At 36.7% G+C, this 25,954-nt stretch overlaps 1 protein-coding gene across 11 annotated transcripts in view; it reads left to right on the top strand.

Annotated features, from left to right (window-relative positions):
- Positions 1–25,954, top strand: part of INPP4B (inositol polyphosphate-4-phosphatase type II B) — a 373,198-nt gene that overhangs the window by 312,576 nt on the left and 34,668 nt on the right. For all 11 annotated transcript variants that reach the window (XM_017820365.1, XM_017820368.1, XM_017820366.1 and 8 more), the window contains 7 exons: positions 5,731–5,903; positions 6,613–6,736; positions 7,785–7,902; positions 12,454–12,594; positions 15,681–15,778; positions 19,795–19,907; positions 24,073–24,227. In XM_017820365.1, coding sequence (XP_017675854.1) covers positions 5,731–5,903; positions 6,613–6,736; positions 7,785–7,902; positions 12,454–12,594; positions 15,681–15,778; positions 19,795–19,907; positions 24,073–24,227 — 922 coding nt within the window. The remainder of the gene's footprint in view (positions 1–5,730; positions 5,904–6,612; positions 6,737–7,784; positions 7,903–12,453; positions 12,595–15,680; positions 15,779–19,794; positions 19,908–24,072; positions 24,228–25,954) is intronic.

Consider the following 25,954-nt stretch of genomic DNA (forward strand, 5'->3'; position numbering starts at 1 on the left):
TGATTACAATGGAATAATAAATCCCCCAGCATTCAAAATTGTTCTTCTGGACACCCAAACCGTGCCAAAGTAAGGTTGCTATTATATTAAGTGCAGGAATACCTGGAAGACTTATTCAGGTTTTTGGTGTTCCTTTGAGAACTGCTGCAGCTTTATGAGCATAAAACCACATCCTTTCTCAAAGAGCTTGACCCTCATGCTAAAGTTAAACTGAGCTCCAAGGGCTGAGTTGCAAGATGAAGAAATAGGAGGCTGACCTTTTTGTGGTGCAAAGTTGAATACATGAACTCTTCCAAGACAGTTTTTAAACCTCCCTTAAGAAAAAAAACCTAAAAAAAAAATGAAAAGACCATTCCTGTCCTAGGTGAGTAAATCAGATTCTGGGTTAATTGTTTCATTCTGTTTCCACTAGCTGTTTTTGAAACATTTATTGCTGTTCTCAGTTGGTTGGTTTGATTTGCCTGCTTTTTTCCTTAAAACAGAGTTTGTCTAATGTTCAATTTGTGATATCAAGACAACTCATTTATGTTTTTTTACCTCTATTATTTCAATTCTATCTTGGATTATTTGTATAATAAGTGATTAGTGAAAAGTTATCTCATGGGTAGCTGCTGTTACGTTCATTACCATTTGTCTGTAGTGCCCTCCATTCCTTTAAAAGTACAACATCATGCCTTTTTCTGCTTTTAATTTCATGTTTAGTTTTTAACTTCATATGATTTAAGTTTTGAGGTGACTTGAAGCCATCCATTGATTTTAGGTGGCACAGACAGAAGTGATAGAATTAGCTCTTTTCTCTGTTGCCAGGGCAAAAGGAGATAGGAGTGCTATTCCAAAGCATTAGAGCTTTTCCTTTTTGGTTACCAGCATGTTTTAAGAAGCACTTCAGTGGGCCTGACTTTGAAAAGAGCAGGAGCTTGCTTTTCTGCCAAACTTTATCAAATTTAACGTGCAGTTTGACATATTGAGACTTGAATATGAGCATGCAGATCTGACTAGCTGAGTGCTAAGCAGGTCATTTGCCTGCGCAGGCATGTTGATTAAGGGAACATGGGACTGAAGGGCATTTTCCAGCAACCAAAGGGCAAATCCTGTCACAGACTGAACTGCCACAACTGTCTTAGCAGTGATGTAGAATATTTGCTCAATGCTTTGCTGAACATACTCTTTTGTTTTAATCTCACACTAACTGCATAGTAGTGGTACCGTTTTTTTTTAATTTCGTCCTTCCTTTTTAGTGTTTGGTGTTTATACCTTTAGTTTCCTTTCCAGTGGCTGACTAGCACAATTTTTGAATTGAGTTTCCTTGCTTCATCGGTAGGCTTTGACTCTTTTGTTTGGATGCTAAATATTCCAGACTGCCCTTGTCATTTTAGCGACCTAACAATCATCCTGGAGTCTCCTTGTTGCTTCTATTCTTGCTCCTAATGCCTTTTTTGAGATGTTTACTCATTCACTTAATTCTTCATCCTTCTTCAGAGAATTTTCCGCTGTTTTGTGGAAGCAAATCTTGCTATTTTAATTTAAAAGAGATTTGACAGCTGAAATGTCAATATGCATGTGAGTCAGTGAATGTGTTAAACACAGAAACAATGATTTGTACTGTTCAGTGTCTGAACTGATTGTGCAAAGGTATCATCAGTCTCTGTAGCAGAACTCCTTTACTCCTGCATGTGAACAGTAGCTCAGAACCAAGCAGCATCCTCACATATCAGCAGTGTTGTGGCAGGTTAGATCAGGAAAATCTAAATCTGAATTTAGACCAGGATTTTAAAGCTCCCTTTACAAATAATATCTCTTTATGAATTGTATTAATATTCCATATTTATCCCTTGTATTTTCTAAAATCTACTGAATGCACTGATAAGCTTCAAAATATAGTGTAGTTTTTCTGTTTGTTTTATAAACTTCAGTTTCACAGTGCTTCTCAGTTTCAAGGAACAACTTATAAGCTGCAGTATTTGCTTATAAGTAGGTATTTCTGTTGGATTTTTTGAACTTTGTGCATTGTTAATGAATGACCTGATTTGTATTCTTGCTGGAGTGTTTGCAACAGGATACCATGCATAGCAAGTGGTACATGGTGATTTTAACAGACCAGAAATTAAGCACCCATACTTGTTTTATTCCTAGAGTTTTCTTTTCTGAGACCTCAGTCTGTTGATACACCTCTTATTTTGATTTAAAATAAAAGGATGAACAGGAGAATATTCTTGTCTATTCATAAACATTCTTTTATTTCAAGAAACAATGCAATCCGTCTCAGATTTGCCAACTAGCTCCACCTTCTGGGGACTGGACATCCTTATTAACTGGGATTAAGAATTTTCAGTGTGAACAAGGATTGTTATGGAAAACCTGCAAGGGTTATCTCCATTCCTTTTGATATGTACAACTCTATTAATATTCCATGACTATTTATCTTTCCTCAGTCACTAGAGGTAAGGTTTTCTACAAACCAAAAATTTTTATTGTTTTCTAAAAAGCCAAATACATATGTAAGTAAAGCTCTGTATTCTTTAGGACATCAAATACTCAGCAGGATTTATTTTTAATAAATTTAGTTGGAATGTCCTCTGATGAAAAAACAGCCTGGAGAATTTCAAATCTTCGAATTCTTTTTTAATGTAACTATTACAGACAAAAATTACTTGTGTTAGTAAGTTAGTATTCCAGACACGTAGTCTCCCCTCAAAAAAAAAACGTTGTGAGAAAATTATCTTGAAGCTACCACAAGGTATTTGCAAAATAATTTGTAAAATCATAATAGAAGGTAGTTATCAGTTGTTTACTGCCAACCTGGAAGGCTGCATGAAGGAGAATCCACTTACATTTGTTCTGGGTCCAGTATTATTCAATATTTTCATTACTGACTTGGCTTATGAAATATGGATGATGCTTATAAAATTTGCAGATGCTTAAGGCTGGGAGAGGCTTTAAGCACCATGGGAGCAGGATTAGAATGGATCTTGATGAAATGGAGCGCTGAAATATTAGGATGCAGTTCAGTAAGGACACGTACAAAGTTACGTTCCTAAAGAAGCAGAAATGCACAGTGCAGACGGATTGGTTAAGTGGCAGCTCAGTAGAAACAGATCTAAGTGTTATGTGACTTGTGGCCAGGATGTGATCCCCTCTGTTCACAGAATCTCCGAGTGGTTTGTGTTGGAAGGGTCCTTAAAGATCATTTAGTTCCAACCCACCTGCCATGGGCAGGGACAACTTTCACTAGACCAGTTTGCTCAGAGCCCTGTCCAGCCTGGCCTTGAATACTTCCAGGGATGGGGCATCCACAACTTCCACGAGCAACCTGTGCAAGTTCCTCACCACCCTCATAGTAAAGAATTTTTTCCTAGTGTCTAGACAAACCTACTACCTTTTGGTTTGAATCCTTTCCCCCTTGTCCTATCACTACATGCTCTTCTTTCATGAAAAAGAGAGTCAGAAAAGCTCTTTAGTTCTATCCATATAACCTGGAATTGTAATGGCAGGTTTACAAAGTGTGGTTAGTTCTTTCTCAGCTTTTTCTCTTGCCCTGGCTGTCAGAGCACTTGCAAGATCCGTGGCTGTGTCTGTATCCAGCTCTGCTTTCCTATGAAAGTGGAACATATGTCTGTTCGCTGTACCTTCAAGTCAGCTTTAAAGTGGCCAAGTGTGATCTTTTTCATTATTTGCTCAAGTCAGAAGCAGACAACAAACTCTATTCTTATCTCATACAGCCCTGCTCATTGGTTCAGTATGCATTACAACTTTTGATCTTATTTTGCTGCAGTTGCTTTCATTTGCATATATTTATTGGTTAATTTAATAAATGACTGTAGTTTAAGACTTGAAAGGAGAGTTAGGATTGCCTGGTCTGTCTAGTCTGTCTTCCAGTATGTCACACCTTGTTGCCTCCCTTGTTTCTAAATTCAGCTGTGTCTTGCAGCAGCCTCTGGCCTTTGGTTGTCCTTTTGCTTTTATTCCCTGAAATAAAGACCCCTGTTAGTACTTTTATTTTCTCCTCCTGAAGAAGGGAAATCAAGTTGCTGCTCAGCCTTTTTCATCGGCTTAAGGAGATTAAACTCTAAATCTTGGTAGCTCTCCTCTGCAAGCTCTCCATTTTTTCAGCAGTCTCTTTAAAATGTGTACACCAGACCTTGGCATGTGGTGTGTCAGCACTCCATTAGTCAATGGCATGTATAAAATCACGTCTTTTTGCTCAAGTATGTAACCTGGGGATGGCTTATGGTCTGTTTTGTTCGTGATGGCTCTCACTTGATAGCTGCTGTTTTCCAGGGAATGGTTCTTCAGTCTGTATTACTCATGCTTAAATATGTATGACTGTGTTAAAACACATGTTGTCTGACCACAGAGACATTATTTGCAAAGGAACTCAGGTTGTTCTCTGTGACTGCTCTACCCTTGTTCCTCTTTCCTGCACCTTATATTTGCTATTTCTTCTGGTTTTCAAAGTTCTCTCCGGTCTTCTTGGCTACAGTTTTATTCATTTACATATTTTTCTGGAGATTAGCCAAATTGACATTGCAACAGGCAGCTATGTCTTCCTGCCTAAAGAACCTCAGACCTAATGAGTCTTTCATTGGCCTGACTCAGAATGTTACCTGAAACAACAGACTGCTATCTTGTATCTAATTACAGTTTAAATGGAACAGATTTTAATTATCATTGATTCTTAATTACACTAATCTACAGAAAATACGAGCCAGTGATGGACTGTATAAAGACAATTACATTCACAATTTTTATATAGATTCTTCTGGAGTGTTGATTTCTTTTTTGTTTTAAACCATATCAATTAAACTGAGATGTAAGATTCTGAAGGAGGTTGATTTGGTTGGTTGGTTGGTTTTATTATTTACTCAGCTTAGGGAGTAGGCAAAGCCAAATGTAACTACAATGCAGGTCTGATTTTATGAAATTCTGTAAAATTTGGGAACAGCTTGGATAATTGGGCAAATTTGTGTAAGCTGTTCTGATTTTCCTTCATTCCTAGTTATCACTTTGTTTCATTTGTAATGTATTAAGGAGTCCCATTTTTCAAACATTTCACTAGTTTGTTTTTTATGATATTCCTAGCATGTATTTTAAGAGCAAAACATGTTTCAAAATGGTTTTAAATCTCTCTGCTCAAAGTATCTAAAAAAATTAGTTCAATATCTCTAAATATTTAAAGAGAACAATATAGAGAGAAGCTAAAAAGAAAAAAGAATGTGACCTGAAGGTTATTATTTTTCCAACCTGTTCATTAAGCAGGTTATATCCTTCCTTTTACCTATTAGTTATTCTTTTTCGCCTTCCAGCACCCACTTTTTCTTAAATATAGATTCCTCTCCCCACTTATTGGGTTTTGATGCTATTCATTTCTTATGTAGCCAGTTGTCAGTCCTGGAAAGAATGGGAGATCTTCATCTCCACTGTGCTAAATGAATTTTCACGTCTCCCTGTATGATCTGTTTATGGCACTGAAATACAAGTTTCACAGAGATGTTAGGACTGTTTGAAAGTTTATTGTTTCAGGATGTAGTTGGATTCCGGCCAGGGATTTAATCCTACCTCTAAACCTGTTCTCCGGTGGCATTTATTGCACCATAAAGGTTAGAATAGAGCTGCAGGGTCGTTTTAAAGTGTAGGATGATCTACAAAGCCACTGCAGCCCTCTTTCCATGCGGAAAAGGATTTTTCGCTGCGAGTTTTCCATTTTGGAACGGATGATGTGCCTTGTTCCAGGTGACTGGTATGAACAACTTTATCCGCTGGTGATTACGCTGAAGGACTGCATGGGAGAGGTGGTGACCAGGGCGAAGCAATCGATGGCCTTTGTTCTGCTCCAGGAACTTGCCTGTGGTTTGCCACAGTGTTTGATGCTGACCCTAAGGAGAGACATCGTCTTTAGTCAAGCAGTAGGTTGTCTCGTGTCACTTATTTCCTATTGTTGTTATAATTAAGCATATCGTTCATTCCAATGTCCGTGGTTTCCTTTTTTTGTTGTTTTTTTTTTTATTTCTTTTTCCAATTTAACACAACTCTTTCATCTATTTTCTAGGGCTGTGATAGGGAAATGAATAGTAAATGGAATTCCATAGTAGTTGTATCACTGAATCACAGAAGCAGCTCTGCGATGAACTGGAAAAAGTTGCTTTTTCTCCCTTTTGCACAAAGAAGGATCCATAAAGCTGTTTCTACACTTCCTAGATTATATACTTCTCAAGTCTAGCCTTGAGTATTCCTTGCTGCTATTCGGAATCGCAGAATTGTTAGAGTTGGAAGGGACCTCTGGATTATCCATCATAATTCACAGAGTGTATTTATAGCCTGGCAACAGAGATTCTGGTCTCACTTATGTCAGTGTAAATAACACACAACCCCACAAAACAAATGAAGCTTAACTAATATAAATTAAGGGAATATTTCACTGCTTTATACACACAAAAAAATGCATCATAAAATATTATTATGAAATCATGTATGTAGTCACTAAACAGAAATATCTATGCTGTTTCCTCAAATACCTAAATATTACGTCTGTTTTTTATAATGATAGCAAGTGTCATTTTAACTGTCTTGTAACAGTACATCCCTTAATTTCACGTTTTTTAATTGTCTTTATAGCTCGCTGGATTGGTCTGTGGGTTTATAATCAAATTGCACACAGGTTTACATGATCAAGGATTTTTACAACAGCTTCATACTGTTGGATTGCTTGTGCAATATGAAGGACTCCTTAGTACATACAGTAAGTATTGGTCTTGGACAAAGTTCCTTATGCATCCAGACCAGAAGTTTACTCAGGAAGTTCTTATTTTAACCTGTGTTCTGTTCCCAGTAAATTGACTTGTTTAGTCAACAAATATTATCCTTTGGAGACAGTAGACTTCCATATAATAGCACAGCTGAAGTCATTGATACTGTCTTGTCAATTCTGCATCAAAAATTACTCATCTGTTTTATTCTCAGTTCCTCTGAGAACACTAGCTGCTAATTGTTCCATGCAGAATGCTGAACTACACTGTCATTAATACAGAATTAATACTCCTTCCTCAGTGCAGCTAGTGGAACTTCTTGGATTAATAAAAACTCTCTTCGTTTGTATAGGCATTTGACCTGACCCAAAGTACCAGGTTTATAAAGCTAATCCAGGCAGCAGATTTAAACAGTTACTGCCTCTGTGAGCCTCTGCCCTGACCACACCAGTGAAGATAGCTTGAAAACTGTTTGATTCCTAGTTTGTTACAAATGCCATTATTTGATAGGTACTAAAAAGGACATTTGGAGGGAGAAACTGCCTTATATTTAAAAATACTTTGAATTAGATATATAGGAATGGTTCCCCATAACAGAGATGTTGACCAAAGTAGATGGATTTAGCATTTGTGGAGCTCTTCAATGCACAGGCAATTTTGGTTTCTCACTTGGAGATTGCTGTCATGATCCCTTTCCCATGATGATCGTTGTTGTTATTCTCAAAACCTTTGTCCTCCGTTAGCAGGACAGTCTTTAAAAACACTTTCAGAATGGCCAAAAATGGCTTTTCTGATGTTATTCTATGCACATATAGAACAGGCTGATTTTCAGAGGTGCTTAATACTCCTCATTTAGGCCACAGAATTGTCAGCAGTTCTAAAAATCAGGCTGTTTATATGTAGGGTACTTTAATGTGGATTTAGGGCTGTGATTTTTAGATGCACAGACTGGAAAATATAATCCTCATATTGCTCTACTATAACCTATACAGTGGCTGATCTGTCAACTCTGCTAATAACCTCTTTAATCTTTCCATGTAGGTGAAGAAGCAGGGATGCTGGAAGACATGGCTGTGGGCATTTCAGATTTGCAGAAAGTAATGTTTAAAGTCATTGAAGCCAAATCAGAAGATTTTTTGCCTATTATAACTGGCAGGCGGTAAGAACTTTGTTTCCTGGAGCCCAAGGAACAAAGCTCCAGTTTTAATCTCATGAAACCCAGGTTATAGTTTTCTTGTTGCTGAATTCTATTATATGAAAGTGTGGTAGTTCTACTTTTCAGAAAGTGAATGGAGAGGTAATGAGGTAGAAGGGATTTTTAAAGCTGATGAAAAGCTTAAAAGTGCCAGTTACTTATACAAATTAATCAGAACAGTGTCTGGGTTGTGCAGAGTTGCTGGTGCATTTTTCATACATAGATACTGAATCAAAGACAAGTGACAAGGTCATTATTTACAAAAGTTGCCTCTAACTGAGGAACTTTGATTTTTAAGTGTCCAGAACTTGTATTTCAGTGTGACAAATGAAATTGCAATTCAAAGAGTTAGACCTTGATTGTTTTAAGATGGAAACCAAAAAACTCAGATGCCAAAGCTTAGTGGTCACTTTTGTAAAATGAAGCCTGTCTTAGCTGCTGTAATCACACAGGACATACACAACCTTAGAAATCCTTGCACAAAGCCACTAATACTTTATGAATCTCACATAAGCGCTGCTGAATATCAGGATATAAACTGAAATACTTCATTAATTGTGGCTATTGGAGGGTTAACAAGATTGGGACGGATTTTTCATCTTCATTATTATTCTAGTCTGAAGCTCCAAATGTTTTTACTTTTGCAGAAATCACTTCCTTAATAGTATCATTATTCTTAAGATGACTGTAAATTAAATTCAGCTAAAAGCAGCAACTTTTAGAAAATATATGTTTCTTCTGAAGGGGGCTTTCACCGCTGATTTACTTAATTATTCTGGATGAATCACTCTCATCCTATGGGCCTTCCGAGAAAGGATTGAAATAAATAGCAGGAAGGCTGGAGTATGATAGGCGACACATTGGGAATAATTAAGAATAATTATGGTGTGCAGATAAAACAGAAGAAATACATCCTTTGTAAATCACAGCAGTCAAAAATCTTGAAAAATCCAGCAGCTACATTTTCTGGCTTGCTGCCACTACGGCAGAGCACTGAATTGTCACACCAGGAGGTCATGGGTTTGAAAGACACCTGAGCTTTAAGATGCCTCAGGCATTCTGGATTGGTGAAGTAGTCAGTCTTTGGGAAGAAGAGTTACAACCTGTGATTGCTGTACTGTACTTACTGGCAGATATTCACTGGAATTGGTATCAGAAAAAAAAAATAAAATCTTTAAGGCTTACGTGGAGGAGCCCCATCACTCTTAGAGCTGTGATGAGACTGCTCCCATCAGACAGCATTGGAAGTCAACTGTAAAAAGAGAAGACAGTGAAAAACCTAGATATTTTCTAATTAATGTTTAAGAACCCCACAATTTTTAGGTCATTTTGGTTGTTATATGGTGTGGCTCAATAAAATGAGACTAAGAAAGAAAATCAAGCTACAAATTCTTATCTTGAAGAGTCAGGGTATTCAGTTAAAATTGTTTTTTCTAGGGAAGTGCTTAAACCTGAGATTCTGTGTGCACAAAAAAAATCAATCCAGAGTGCATGGCACTGACTAGCAGTGTGCTCACCTGCGGGTGTGGGTGGCTGACCCCAGCCATCTGGGTCAAGTTCTGTTCAGGAACTCACACTGTTTTATTATAGGCAAAAATATGCACTTTTTGAAAATTCTGTACAGAATCACATAATGACAGAATATTCTGAGTTGGAAGGGACTTGCAAGGATCATTGAGTCCAGCTCCTGGCCCTGCACAGGACATCCCCAGGAATCACACCCGTGTCTTTGAGAGCGTTGTCCAAACACTTCTTCAACCTTGTCAGACTTGGTGCTGTGACTACTTCCCTAGGGAGTATCCAACCCTCTCTGGCTGAAGAACCTTTTCCTAATATCCAGTGTAGTGATAGGACAAGGGACAATAGATTTAAGCTGAAAGAGGGTGGGTTTAGATTAGATGTTAGGAAGAAATTCTTTACTGTGAGAGTGATGAGGCACTGGCACAGGTTGCCCAGAGAAGTTGTTGATGCCCCATCCCTGGAAATGCTCAAGGCCAGGTTGGATGGGGGTCTGAGCAACATGAAAATTTTTAGAAACCTTCTGACAGGTCTGCAAGTGTTTGTCTATCTCCATATGTGATAATAACAAATATTAGAGAATAAGTTAAAATTAGAGAGGGATATTCTTAAGCAGTCCTGTTTAGGTAAATCATATACATTTAAATATTTAAGGCCTAAATTTATACAATTTGTTCTGAAAGAGATGATGATTTATTATTTACTCTCTTAAAACATGCTTAATTTCTCCACTCTCTTTTCCAGAAAAATCATGAAATGTCCCAAATTATGTACTGAGTTTTCCTTCTCGTTGGAAAATGTTGTTCATCTCATCCCAAAATCACCTGATAGCTCTGCACTGAATCTAGCTGTAAAAGAAAGAAAGCACATGACAATAAAATTTACAGCTATATAAATGTTTCTTGTTTAATTAGAATCATAGACCTGTAAGATCTTTGGTAAACTAATGTCAAACAAGTCCTCCAGATTTCAATACTTTGAATTCTTTTTTATTTTCTCTACCTGACTTCAGTAGCATTCCTGGAGTTTCTAGACAGCTCTGTCACAGCTTGATAGCCTTTTCCTTACATGATCAGAAATGAGTTGTTTTCATTATGCAGTTGGTAACAGATTTTTTTAAAATTACCAAGGATTATCTCTGAGACTTGAAAAAGAGCTTTGAGAAAAAAAAAAAAACAGGACAAAGGGAAGCTCTCAAATTGTACTGATGCTAATTTATTGTGCCTAAAGGTCAGCATTTCTCAGTGTTCTTTCACACACCGAGATTTGTAGTGATTTTGTGGGTAGTGCAATGTAGCAATGCAGTGATTTGGTGGCATTTTGGTTCAGTAGTGTATGCACTTTGAATTACACTAAACCAACATTTCTTCTCAGCCTCATCAAAGCACTTCATCACAGAAGAATGCTCTAGTAGCACTTGACAGCAGCCAGGAGTGCTCACATACAGGCTGAGAATGAACACAGACATCATTGGAACCGTATTACCTACTGTCCTTTTTCCTGCTTCTTTCACATGGGTGAATTAATTAAACAAAACACAAACAAAAAAGACTTATCTGGGCAGTAGAACTGTTTTGTTTTTCCTTCCCCCTCCCTGAGACATGTATCCTCCATTCAGAACTGATACTCCCTCTCGGTAGGGACCACGTGGGATTTGCTCAAAGATTACGTACTAGTTGTAGCCTGTACAGAAGGGTATGCTGTTGCCCTAGTTGAATGCAGTAACACTGAAGTCCCAGGTCTGCACTAGATCCATGAGCAGGATAGAGTTTAAACATGACCATTAACTCTTCCAAGTGGAACCTGTTTATCCAAACACTTGAGCTAGTGCCACTCATCCCTCAAACCTGCCAAGGATGTTGGAGCTACTGCAGAAACTGACCTTTTTCTTCAAGGTTTTCTGTCTTTTCTCCCCCAGATTCTCCATGTGGGTAATCCAGATGGTATTTTAATTCTTTAGCAAGCATGTAATTGATTAAAATAAGAGTTGTAGGGATTTCATGATAGGTTATTTTAGTAGGTGCAAGCAGCTATCCATTTTAAATTTGCATACAAAAGTTGTGCGATTTCCTTGGCCTGGTTTCTCCAGGTAGGATATGGATCTTTCTTCCCTTCTTTTGCTGTGACACTCCTTGGTGGTGTGGTATGCCAAATGTGCTCTGCAGGAGAGAAAATTTCGGTCTTTGTTATCAGTGAGCCCTGTGATTAAAATGACAAATGGATTTGTTTCTAGCCTGTTCTTTGTTGATTAGTCTGATTGCTCTAATAACGAAAAGAAAGCTAATAAAAACTAAGTTTAACAGTATGCCCTTGTTTCTGTTGTGGAGTCAGGCATCAGTCCCCAAAGACAGGAGAAGTTCAGCTTGAGGCTTCCCCGTGATCAGAATTTGGTCTGGCAGCTGGAGTAGCACATTTTTCATAAAGTCAGACCAAGCACAAACATAAAACCAGAACTGCTATATATCATATCCCTTCTCCTAAAATAGGATTCATGTTTGGGTAATGAGCCTTCAATTATTAGCTTCACAGAGTCAATTTTGTTATTGGTGATGCTTTCAATCCCCAGGGAGAAAATCCAGCCACTGAAGAAAATAGAAATTTTGCTTTGGGTTTTTGTGAATATTACTTTTACAGTGGATACAGGATGCTTTGGAAGAAAGTTGTTTTTGTAACTCTCAGAAAGATGCATTTTAAGGGTTGAGGTGTTCTCATTGATATTTTGGTAGCAGAGGACTTTTTTTGCTGCTTTCATTATTAGTCCTGTTTTCACTTCAGTAAAGTCAGTATCAAGAGTATATAGTTATATATACCTGCCTTTTTTAAATAGCTTGGTTATGCTCTAAAACAAGCAAGCTGAATTATCCCATTTTATAGTTCAGTTAAAGGAAAAAGGGAGGAACTGATTTATAAGTCTACGTGTTCTCTATCATTTAGGAAGATTATTTTAAGCAAACCAGTCAATATTCCCATCCTTATTCTTCTTTTTATTTTTCCTAGTGAACATTACATTATAGAGGTCCAGCTTCCAGCAAAGATGTTTGAGTTGCTGCCACAAGAGATTAAAGAAGGAAAGCTTCTTCGCATGTATCCAGTACTCTTTAATGTTGGAATCAATGAACAGCAAACACTTGCAGAGAGGTAAGAAAAAGTCATGTTTCATTTTCTGTCCAAGTACTCCATACTAGTACAGGATATCTCTCAGGATTAGAAAGAAATCCTTTTTTGTTATTTGCTCTTGGACCTTCTCACATTTACTCAGTGTGTATTTTAATAGGTATTAAAGGAAATAAACACAAGTTATGAAGCAGTGCAGAACAATGAGAGTCCAAGTGAAGATATGACTGTAGGAAGGGTTTCATTTCACAGAGTCAATGCCAAGTTTCTTATGGATACGGATAGAAAATTGAATTCTGTTTTACAGATGTAGAATTTTTTTTGTATACAGTACCCTGAAATTCTCAAAAAAGAGTTTGACAATTCAGAATTCTTATAGGTGGGGTTGAAGATGCTGAACAAGTTATAAGCTAGATAGAGATAATTTTTCTCAGCTCTTTAGGGCTTTTTTCCAGGGTTGAGGGGTGGTAGTAATAGGGAATGCATTAGTAGTATGTTTGTAGAAACATGAGGGCTGATATGTTGCTATTACTCCTCTGAAAGGATTGCTGGAAACTAATTAATTAGTATGATAAAAGCCAAGGTTTCACCAACCTATTAATTTTCTCTTCTAAGAGAAGAATATCAGTCGGTCACGTTAAATTACCACGTTTGTGCAATGCTAAAACTACAAGGTAGATGTCAACAGAGACAAGCTACTTTTTTTTTGAGCTTTTTTTTTTTAAACTGGTTTTATTAACAGAACATCCAAAAGACATAATACATATCTTCAGGTTGCATTCACTACAAGCTCAAAAGCAAAAGCATATCTGGGGAAATAGAGGGAGACAGTGAAAAGCCCTTGACCTGAACAATAGACAAGAAGTTAAGCACAACAGAAGTTTCACCTTCTTTTCTTTGTAGGCAGCCAAGGAAAATCAGTTTTCTAAGGCAGACTACTAAGGAATGCCAGGAGATAGCTTTGTGGGTGTTTATGTTTATGGGAGACTTCTTGAAGCTGAGTGATGTGTGAGAAAATTTAGGTAGAAAATTGAAATGAGGACAAAGTGAATCAAAAGGCAGTAAAAACTGGCATTTTACTGCTGAAAGAGTTGAATAGTTGGTTAGAGAACTTAGAAGATTCTTGAAAATGAAAATAGCTTATTCTGGATGCCATTAAAAAAAAGTGCTGAGAGGAGAGACATGCCCAGAGTGATAATGTATGAAAGCAGCAAAATCAGTCATGACAATTGTGACTAGGACACAGTAATTTTTCCAAAAGCAGAGAAAAAGGATTATGCAGTAATGAAGAAGCAAGTTCATGAGAGCTTACATGGGTGGGATAGGCAGGAAGGATTGTGTGTAGCAAATGTCCTGAAGAAAGACTGGACAAGATTTAGAAACAGCCTGGTTATCTGGAGGCTTGTACAGGAGTTGGTGTGCAAAGGTTTCAGGTGAAGTGGCAGGAAGAATGTTCACTGTGGTGATTTTACATCGTGCACAAAGAAAGCCATGAATGAAAAAAACCACTATCTGCAGATCTATAAATATTGATGTGTATTAATATCTATCAGGCAAATCAAGTTGGATTATTCAATGCAGAAACAGCTTTCCTGCATGCATTTACCATCTGCTTTTGACTTAATTAAAAATATTACTTAACTCCTAATGTTGCACATTTGTCTTTGAGATTGGAAACACCTCATATGCTTTTTCGTAAAAAAGACAGAGTTTTTTGTGGGATAAAAACGAGAAAATAGAAATACATTTCTGTGGTTATTTTCTAGCAAATTTTACTTTATTAGTTGAAAACATCCCCTTTTTTTCAATAAAGTACACTTGAGAATATATCTGATGTAAGAGAAACATTCTCATGTGGCACTGCAGCACTGGCTGCAGAAAGCACACAGATCTTTTTTCTCTCCCTCTTTGGCCCATTTAAATATTTGTTTCCCTTGTGCTTGATGTAGCAGTATATTTGGTATCTTCTAATTTGTGTTCCCTTTTCTTTCTCTGAATTTCTCACTTACCTGTCCATGCCTCTTCCTGTACTCCATTTCCTTTTCCCCATTTCAAGGCTATTCTAAAGATAGGTTGCAAAAACTTGACCTTAACTGCCTAAGGGACATTCCTGTCTTTACATTCATGTCTCCTGTAGCAGAGATACCATGAGATTTATTTTTTGGTCTTTAGCCTATGTGAAATTTGATTGCTGTAGAAATCTTGTTCTTAGAGAGAAAGATATTTGTTTACATAGCTGTAGTTGGTTCATGGATGAGCTTAATGGCATCCTGGGGTTTTTTTGAGGTGCAGGATAATGAGGATTTGGGTGATGCTTTCCCAGCAAACTTGACTGCTGCAGGTAACCCCAGAACATGCTCCTGAGGCAGCTGCAGCATTCTGGAGTGACTGCTGAGGTCTGTGCTGCTGCAAGCTTAAATCAGCTGTGCTGTGGGTCATAACACTGTGGAGTTTAATGGTGAAATTACTGCTTGGAGGAGAAATGGTTCTCTCATTAGTTTCAGATACAAGAAACCAAGATAACGAACAGCCTAGGAGCAGTGTGGGGAAGAAAGGGCCCAGAGGACTAATCAGTTTGACTGTTTATTGCATTCTCAGATCAGAGCATAAATTAGTTCTTCAGAAGGTTTTCTATCTGACACTTACATCTCTTCCATCTTGTATCACTTCTATATGGTCCAGCTCTGGTAGAAATTAATATATCTAAGCAACAGCGGCAGTAAGAGATGTAGGAGTTGGTGTTCTCTGCCTGTGGTGCCATTTGAAATGCCCTCAAAGTGCCTCTTCATTTATTCAGGATTTTTGAAGGCAAAAAGAATATGTGCACTAGAGCATGTTTGTAAATGGATTACTCCTTTCATAAATTTTTGGAAGAATTATCCACGAGTAATGACATCGTTCCTAAATATTAGTTCCAAAGCACACAAGAGCTTAACAACTGTATGTCTCACAAAATCTAGTACATTCAACACTGAAAAAAACAAATAATTAAAAAAAAATCAAAGTTACTTCTTTATGCAAAGAAATAACTCTGAAGGGTAATTTATCTTTGGTTTGGTTTGTGGTTTTGTTTTGGTTTTTTTCTCATAATTTATTGTGCATTTTCATAGGTTTGGAGATACCACCTTGCAGGAAAACATTAACCAGGAAAACTTAGAACTCCTCAAAGAATATTACAAGTTATTTACGGAAAAAATGCCTCCTGATTGTGAGTACAAAATAACACAATATCCAAATGGCTTTGGAAAGCTTTGATAGGTGAAAGATTCTAAGACAGTAATATTAGCACGGCTTTACTGTGCAGCTTTTAGATTTAGACCTCAGACCCATAACTTGTTCCATAAAGTTAAACGTTCTGTACCTGTACACAGCCCTGCTGAAGTCAGTAGTGATTGCAGGCCTAATGCCACAGTAGAAACTACAAGGGGAGTGAAACAGAGTAATGATCAAATAAACAGCTCTTTTAAGTTATTAAAATAATAAGTTTCTTAATATTTCAAGTAGAGGACAATATCTTCTGTATTTGTACAGAAATAGTGGGAATTTTAATCCGTTTCAGTCATTCCCTCTACTCTTATTCTGAAAATGTATTGAGGTATGGTGAACTACTGAGAAATCTGCAGATGCAAATACAAGCAATGAGCCACATCATAATGATATGAATAACATGGTTTCATTAAAATAGGCCCTGCATTCTAATTTTATAGAAATGTGGTATCATAAACATGAACATTATTGTGCTGTTACTCTCATTGTTGAAAGCAAAGACCAATGAGACGATTTGCATCAATCTAATCCTGATAAAGTAGTCTTAATGCCTAAACTATAGGCATAGTCCCAAATGTTGCAGATTTTACAGCCTGATTTTGAAATACCTTGGATTTAGGTCTCTGCTTCTTCTCTTTTTTGGGTTTGGGGGTTTTTTTTTGCATGGATGGGGTGTGAATCTTTTGAATCTGAAGACCTATGATCCTGCAGGAGATGTGTGTAACTCCTCATGGTGAATACTGCTGGTTAAAATCCTGTGCAAAGCTTTGTTTTGTGTCACTGTGTGTGAATACGTGTTTATCTTTTAGATCAGGATGATTTTAATTTGTTAATTTGAAGTGAAAGCTCTCTTCCTAAATGGCAGGCAGCATGCCATCCATCCACCCACAGGTCTAGTATTTCTAGGATTTCTACAGAGAAACTCAAACAAGAAGTTAGGTAATTAATTTAGGGGATTCCTGCCAAGAAAATATCCTCAAAAAACTAACCTCATCTGGGGTTAGGTCTAAGGTAGACCTGCTACCTCATAAATGGATTTGATTATATAAAAGCAAAAATTTGCATGCAGATTGTATTGCCTGCTTTTCATTAACAGAATTTAAACTTGTACTGTCTTCCTGCAGGATTATTAGTGAGCCACATAATCTTCCTGGACTTTTTCCAGACTGTGCAGGCTTTTGAGAACTATGCTTGTCTAATTCATAGTGTCTTTTTCTGGTTGTTATTGCTGTCTTGATTTTTCTCTACCTTGAAGATCTGAGTCTCTGTACAAATTTTTTCAGAACACAAAGCACCTGCTGGTTCCATTGCCCTTCCCAGTAGCTCCAGGCCATTGTACAGAATTACTCTTTTGCCTTGGAGGAATGTACCTTTTAAACCAGCTCCCTGGAAAAAAGTGAAGCTCTCCAACTTGTTCATTTGAGGGAGGACTTCAGTCCCTCCCCTGTTCCCCCACCTCTGGAAGATAAACCTCCATACAATCTGGCAGCATCCCTGGCGGTGTAGCCAAGAGAGAGTGTTGATGGCTTTTTGATGTTTTTGTCCCACCTTTCCAGATAGTTTCCTGCAGAGCCAAATCTCTCCTACAAAATAAATGCAGGACCCGGTTCCCAAAGCTGTTAGTTTCAAATAGTGCTCATAAAGCCCGACAGAATTTGAGGACTCACAGCCCTGTTTACCAGGCTGTTGCATCCACCATCCTTTGGCAGCCTCACTTGCCTGCTGCTTCATTCATGTATTCCATTTTAAAGAATTCAATTTTCCACTCCCAGAAAGGGAGTTTCTATTTTTTTTTTATTTTCTGTTAGTTTTTCTCTCATCTCTGTAATTCCCGTTGTCAATAATATTGTAGCTTGTAGCTGTATATCCCAAACACTGACTTTCTGTCTTCTCTGAGATGAACATACCCTCTGTCACTTATCTGTTTCATATCCTCTTTAATTCTTTCATAAGAAATCCTGAAAATAACAGTGTGTTTCCAAAAAGATTACTACCAAAAATGCAAGTCAAATACAGTTCTGGTTTAGGCACCACACCAGTACTGCTTTTACAGAATAGCTAATGATGTTAAGAGTCCAAAAATATAAGATTTTTGGTTAGTAGTACATAGTTAATTGAAAACAACAGATTGAAACTCAATTTAAAGAGCTGAAGGCATAAAATTGCTGTTGCTGGTTTACTACGTAACACCCACAGCATCCCATTGTCCCAGTGTGAGAAGAGGGATGCATGCATGGTTTCAAAATCCTGCAAGGATAAGGGTTTTCCTTCATAGCATCAATAATGCCTGTAGCAGTACATGCATTTTCACCATTTATGAGTCTGTCTTTACTTCCAGGCTCCTCCCTCTTAGGGAGTCTCGTAATCTGAGACTGATTTGATGGTTTAATACTGCTTAGTGACACAAGGAATTTAAGCAATAGATCACTTCCAGCCAAGGTGCAGCTCATTTGGCACTGTTATAAATTAGGAGAGTCTTGTGAAGTCACCTCTCTGAGATGTTGCATTTTCTGCTGTGAACCAAAGGAAAACTGCCTGAAAGGACTACAATGTTTACCTAGTCATACATTCCCATGATCTTGAAGCATTTTTGTCATTGTGTGCTTTGTGTTTTAAAGAAACAGATGCAGCATAAGTATAATTGTCTAGCAGGTTGTGATGTATTTTTATGTGCTCTGCATTATCTAAGTGTATAATACACAGATAAAACAATCCACAGTCAGATTATTACAAAACTAGTTTGGATGTATTTTTTTTCCAGCTTTTATTTGTTTGCTTGGGTTTTTTGTTTTAGGCAGCACGATATGAGAAAGGCAACTAAGACATTTTTTGAATAGTTCTTTTTGAGCATATTTAAATTTCTTCTTACTAAGCATCATGGATAAGGGAAACTACAGAATTTGTTAGATATAAAAGGTATAAAACCTGTTGTTAAGAGGCATCATTTCAACTTTGATCAGATTGGGAGAACAGATATTGACCTTCATTAATAGTTACCTCATTTTTACACTTTCAGTTGAATATAAATCTTGGGTTGTTGTTTTTTTTTTTTCCCCACTGAATGGAACAACTTCTTGTTGAAGACACTGTATCCATTTATCAATTTGGTTTCACTTTGTTTCAGCTGATTCTGAGCCTTTTTTTGATGATAACTATAATTAAATTTCTATTTACTTCACACCATAATTAGAAATAATTTAAAAACCCAGATTTTAGTTGTTTCTACTGATTTTCAAAACTAGGGAAGATAAAGGTAACATTAGAACAAACCCCTGCTATATATACATACGAAGCAGAAACTCTTGAATTTTTGCTAGAGATATATAATAAATTAAACTTTAGCTCAGCTGCCATATGCAGAACAAGAAGGTAAGATTTTTAAGCAAGCCTGAAATTATTTTGTACTTCAAAATTGAAGCCCCATTTAATTTCAGACTGAGAAATATCCTTTGTTAAATTTTAGAGGGGATATTCAGTGCTGGTTAACTTCATGTTATGGTATATAAGGAACTAAGGCATCATTTCAAAGCAAAAATAAGATGTTTAATTTTGAAAACAAAGACAAGATATTTTGACTTAAAATAAAAAAATTCATCCCATCAAGGTAGGTTTTAATACACTCAGTTTTTTTCTTCTGATTTCCACTGATTGTCTGTTAATAGTTGATGAACAGAACTACAGCAGAGATTTGGTTTTGGTTTTCACCATCCATTTATAAAAGTTGAAGACACTTTAGTTTTCCAAATTTAAGTGAATATCTTAGGGAGGACAACCCAATACTCAGAAAGACATAAGGTTTGCTTATTCTCTAAATATTTAGCTGGTAATTTCCATCCTTTGTTCCCAAACAAGGCTGTAAATAATAGACCTGTGCTTTGCTATGGGCATTCTTTAAGCCAGGAGAACCATATCATCAGCCTTACCATAATGAGCACTCTTATCATCCTTTTTTTCCAGGTCTACCACATTTTCAAGAACAAAATGATTTAAAGGGATTACTCGAAAATCTCCATCAAAATATCCAGGCCAAAAGGAGAAAGAATGTAGAAATCATGTGGCTGGCTGCAACGGTAAGCTCTCTTATTTCAAATAGGTTCACATGATTAACTAATTTTCACATGCCTGCTGATATTGTAAGTGCAATGGATTTTAAGGGTATAATGGAAAACTCAATGATTAAAGTAGGTAGATATGCTGAAATAGCTCTCTAACATACCTGCTCTCATAGTTTCTCATCCCACTCATGAATGTATCTCTTCTTCCTCCACTTAAATTACAGATGTTTTCTTTGTCTCACTTTTTAAGGTGGTAGAACTGGATGGAGTTTGAGCAAGAGATGGTCTTGGTTACTTTGTTGTCCCCTTCATTCTCCAGGACCCTTTCTGGCCAGGCAGTCTGTGGCCTGGGTTGCTGCTCGAGATTGTTTTGTCCCAGATGCAGGGTTTTTCTTTTATCTCACTGAGTTGTGTAACAGGGTAAAAGAGGTTTGGATTTTTGTTTGGGGCATGTTTTTTCCTTCAGCTAGCTGACTCTGGTTTTGGGCAGAGGAAGCCCTTCATCCCTTACATGGGCAGAATCATTTCTTTGAGTGATCACACATAGCTGTAAATACATCACTTCATATGAGAGAGACAATACAGTTACAGTATCTAACTTTTTTTGTTTAAAATCATGTCCCTTCATGGATAAAGTAAAACTTTGTTATTCAAAATAAAATTTTATTTAATGTCCATAAAATTTGAGGTATGATGTGGGACGTGATTACTTGCTCTGATTTTTATTTACAATTGCTGCATTCACGTTTTGATTTTCTGTAATTAAAGTACTTTTATAAATAAGTGTCGCAAAGGATGTGAAAAGGACAGACCTTAAGACACAAGGAGAACACAATAAAAATTGTTTATCAAACAATGATTAATACTTACTTTGCTTTATTCACATAATTCCTTTCTGTTTCCCAATTGACTGGGGTTTCCACATACATGTTAAAAAACCCACAAGCCTTAGATGTTTATAAAGAGCTCAAGCTTTTCAGGAATGTGAAATTCAGACAGGTAACTGTCTTAGGTTTAGAAGAGTACCCTTGGCATCCCTACCTGCTTATACAAGCAAGGACTTGAGTCTTTGATACCTGCTGAAACTGAAGCAAGACTTTGTGTTTTGGGAGACTTTCAAATGTATATACCCTTCAAGGAAAATAAATATTTGATACAAAATTATTAATAAAACTTTCCATGACCTTTCATTAAGACCAGGAAAAAGACAATATTAACTTTGTCTTTGTATTAATAACACTGCTGTAACTTTCATATTGCTAGTAACATTTTGCCATGTGGTTAATAAATATTATCACATGCTATTGAAGTATAAATCCTTTGTAAGTAAAAGTATAAGCTTTTCTTGCAGTACCAGTTCTGCAGTTGCTATGAAACATTGCTTTTGAAAAAAGTAAAAGATATATCAGTACAGGATAGTATAAAATGAGCTACAAAGAATATAGCAGAATGTGCCTAATCTTTGGATACAGTAAGTTTTATTCTACCATGTAGTCTGGGTTCCCTGAAAATAATTTCATGAGTAAAATGTAGTCTTTGGACATACAGAGTGTTTCAGATTTTTCCTTCTCTGAATTCTATTTCTCTGTAGGTTACCTTGCAGTAACTTTCTGAAATGTGTATTTCTGAAAGCATCGATCTACACACTGTTGTACTGTGTTCCATTTATTTACTGAAAAGGATATAAGGATATAACTTGATTATTGTGGTAGCGGTGAAATATCACTTTTTTATTGCAGTAGTTGCATGAGATTCTACATGGATGTGCACGTGTCTGCACCTCATGTAATCCCTGTTGTATTGGGACTGTGAGAATAAATCTAATAAAAGTTAAGTCTATTTCTCCTCCTCTTATATCTTCAATATATTTGGGAAATAAGTGAGCAAAATTGAGAATAAAATTCGGGCTGGACACTAATGATAAACCATGTATTCTGATATGATGCTATTATTTGCTATTGTCCCTTATTAGATTTCTAGAGCATCAGAGCATTGTGTTTGCCCATTGTAATTACTTATTTTGTTTGACTGTAGCTGCTTAGGGAACTGAGTCATTTTAAGGATTTATCTGGGCTAGCCTAAGAGGTTAGCCTATATTTCTCCTTAAATCCTCATCTAAGGATTTTTTAATTTCATTATTTAACTTAATATACTGTTTTCTATTTAGGCCACTTTAAAACTGAGACATTTGCACTGAAATTCGGTAAAAAGTAAGCTTGTGGGTGGCTGTGGTAATTTGCTTGTTGTGCCTAGAATGCTTCTCAGTTGAAATCCAACTCTCACTAGCCAGTGCTTTGTTCGTGTGCTGTCAGCCCAGATTTGGGATTTAGTCTCCCTTCCCTGCATCAGAACCCACCACTCATCCAGAATAATTACCTGGGTGGTTTTTATGACTCATTCATGTCAAATTGTCACAATGACTCATGGACTTCCAAAGAGACTAGTGTAAAGAGAATTAATCTCTTCAATTAGGCAGTTAACTTCTTTCACAGCATTATTTAAGAAAATTATCATATAGTACTTTATTGAAATCCCAATGCAACTGTTCAAATTTTTAAGCAGATTTAAGTTTTAAAATTTAGAATTATAGGACGGAAGAAAAACTCATAGTTTCTCCTTCACTACCCTGTACCTCTTTGGTTTCTAAGATAGATTCAATTAGTTGAATCCCTGAACTAAACTTTTGAGATCACCCTTACCATGCTATTTCAAAGACCTTAAAGACTGTATGTATTTTCTGGGCCATTGATTTTAATAGAATTTCTGAGAATGCAATTAACAGATGAAGAAATGCTTATTTGCTGAAGTGACATTATGAAGATCATGTTCCAGTTTCATCCTGCAAGCTGTCACTTGATAGCCAAGCTGGGAAGCTCCTTAGGATGATTACTGCTGTAATTTATTGCCTTGCCCATTTTTATAATCATTTCAGGATTTGGTACTGTTGTACCTATGCTCCTCTGGGGTTAGGAGCAAGCAAAGGACAAATAATATCGGGGAAAGGTAGACCCACAATTGGGCACAGCAGTTCTCCTTCAAATTCTTCTTTTTCTAGTAAAATATTGTTTGAACCCAAAGTATAAACTAATGGGCTGGTACAACCACAGATTGATTCTTAAGGTGAGAAATTATCCTTAAAAAATGTCATGTTTCCCTTGTCCCTTATAATTTTGTTGAAGTATACAGTGAAAGTAGACAATCCATGGCAGTCATTTGTGTTAAGCTTTCATATGGAAAAAAATACATGGAACAGTTTACCTGTTGAGCATAAAGACTTTAATTTCAGATGTGTCTGAATCCATACCCTCACGAGGGGTTAGTCTGCTGCATTCATGTGTCTGAGTTAAGATCTATCAAGGTTTTTCTTTATTCATCAGATATTCAGACCATTAAGTTTTCATTGAATAGTGTGGTTGTCACAGAAAGTGAAGAAACCATGAAACAGCTTTTCCTTTTATAGCCTAGGCTAACACAAATCCTTTTTATTTCAAGTTCAGAAAATTGGATTTAATGGTTTGGTAAGCTGTAGTGTGTGTAGATATTTTAGTAACTTGCTAAAAATGCTTAGGACTAAGTATGGTAGATTTTTTTTGTTGGGTCCACCATCTGTTTCTTGCCTCTCTTGGGGGGGTGTTGGGGTGGGCAGGAGAGAGACTTGATTACGACTGCAGTACAAGGTTGTGTGCACCACTCTCCTAAATGTGATAAGGGTTCCCTTTTCCTCAATTGGGTGGGTTATTTTAGGCTTGTCCTGCTAACAGAAGCCCTGAATATCTTCTTTTAAAATGTGTCATTTGGTCAAGTAGAAGTGGGCTATATAGCTATAATCTCTTGGTGCTGTTTTCGTAGAGTGTTAATGATACAAATTTATAAACAAAAGAAAAATTTACAGTTCTTTTCAGGACAACATTTTCATCTTTCATGGCACTGTGTCAGGCCAGCATGGGCATAACAGCATAGGAGCATCCCCAAGGCAGTGCTAACAACTGTTTTAACTGCACAGACACAGGTCAGCAGCCATATGATCCAGGATGGAGTTACGGAATCTTTTAATAGCTCTTTTCTCCTCGAGAAACGCTGTAGTTCTCTGTATTCATTGTCTGGGACTGCGAAGCTGTAGGAGTTGCACAGTCTCCCTGGTGTGAGAAGGGCCCACCCTTGACGCCTGCCCGTGTTTCAGATTTGCCGGAAGCTGAACGGCGTCCGCTTCACCTGTTGCAAAAGTGCCAAAGACCGGACGTCCATGTCGGTGACACTGGAGCAGTGCTCCATCCTGAGGGACGAGCATCAGCTTCACAAGGACTTCTTCATCCGGGCGCTGGACTGCATGAGAAGGTACGTGGAGGTTTTTGCCTGTCCCTCGCATTTTGAGCTGAGCCAGGGACTGCAGTATTGAGCCGTCTTAAAGCTGGTTTTAAGGGCACCATAAACCCAGCCCTTACTTAGCTGACCAGCAGTGTGCCAGCTGGTAAGTCGCTCTTTGCCTGCAGGGTCTTTGCAACTGTGTGTTTTATCACTAATTAACAGTTTCTGAGACAGATATATGAAACTTTCCAAGTATCAACTCACCCACCGTAGAATTTGACCAAGGTAAATAGTAGCTACTTTTCTGTTTTAAGAACACTTTTTAAAACTTTTCCATATTTGTTAAATAATTTGTATAAAATTTATACAAATACTGGGAAAGCAAAATAAGCATTTTGTTACAGTCGGTAATTCTTACTAGCTCATGTTGTTAAAAATAAAAGAAACAACCACATAGCTTTGGACAGATGGTGGTTGCCACTAATATCTGATGAAATCTTTACTGTGCTTTAAAAAAATTAATTAAAATGTGTTATTCTAAATTGCAACTATGCTGAAATTGAGACTGATGTTATCAAGAATGTGTAATTAAAAGATGTAAAGATTTCTGATTACCTGAATCTTTGATGAATAAAAAAAAACTCATTGAGCGAACAAGTTTTGATCATAAAATGAACCCAGATGCTAGATTCTCTAAAAAAAACTTTCATCATTGGTTTTAATGAGTTTAATCACGTGGTTTTAATCATATCATAATGGTTTTAATAATATTTTCTATGGGAGTTTAAAAAAATTTATCCACAACATTAGAATACTATATAAACAAAGATCACTACAAAACTAACAGAAAATACTCTGGTCAGCCTCAAAGAAATAACTGAATCTTATCTTGCATTTATGTGAAACACAAATTGTTTATATGTTGGATTTGTGAATAACATATTAAGTAAACTTAAAGTATTAAGTATTAAGTACTTAAGTATTAAGTAATGTTTAAAGTCTGTAATGGGTAATTCTTGACCTTAATATTTTGTATTGTCAAATTAGTTGTTTAACATTGGGATTAATACTGTAGGTTTACATGCATAGGGTCCTTTTGTCTTTTGGCAAAGATAGGTATTTTAAAGAAAAAGGGTAATTTTACGAAGAGGAAATGAGCAGAGGACTGAAATGGCTCAGATGTAGAGTTGGTTCACAAGGTGCTGGTGCAGTGTGATGTATTAAACTGAGGTGTATTGTTTTGTATGTAAACTTACCTTGCATAAATCCCTCAGTCCCTGCAGTAATTCAGTGAGTGAATGACTTGTGTGCAGTCTTTCATAACTACATGTTTTATCTATTCTGAGTTTTCTGTGTTAAATTTCATTTGTGTCGGCATTTCAAATACTTTTTTTGTTTTTCTTCTGTTATGTCTCCAATAAATACGGAAATGTATTTAGCTACAGAAAATTACCAGATACAGGAAAACTAATTATATAAAATCGTTATTATGTTAGAATAACATTGAGTAGTGGATTGGAAAAGTTTTGCAGACATATACATGATTTTAAAAAACCCTAACTTCTTAGTACAAAAGTCTAGCAGGTTTTTGTAGATTAAAATGTAAGCAACTTTGAGTGGTTTTATATCGTGTAACTGATGTGAAAGTTGAGGAAATTAACACGTTAGTTATATTTGTAGGTAACAGTAATTTGGAGTCACAAAAGTATGGTGAAAATCAAAAAAAATCTGGAGAATGCTTAAAAAATAAACTAGGA

The sequence above is a fragment of the Lepidothrix coronata genome, unplaced genomic scaffold (assembly GCF_001604755.1).
Source record: "Lepidothrix coronata isolate B3197 unplaced genomic scaffold, Lepidothrix_coronata-1.0 Scaffold82, whole genome shotgun sequence".
Classification (NCBI taxonomy): Eukaryota; Metazoa; Chordata; class Aves; order Passeriformes; family Pipridae; genus Lepidothrix; species Lepidothrix coronata.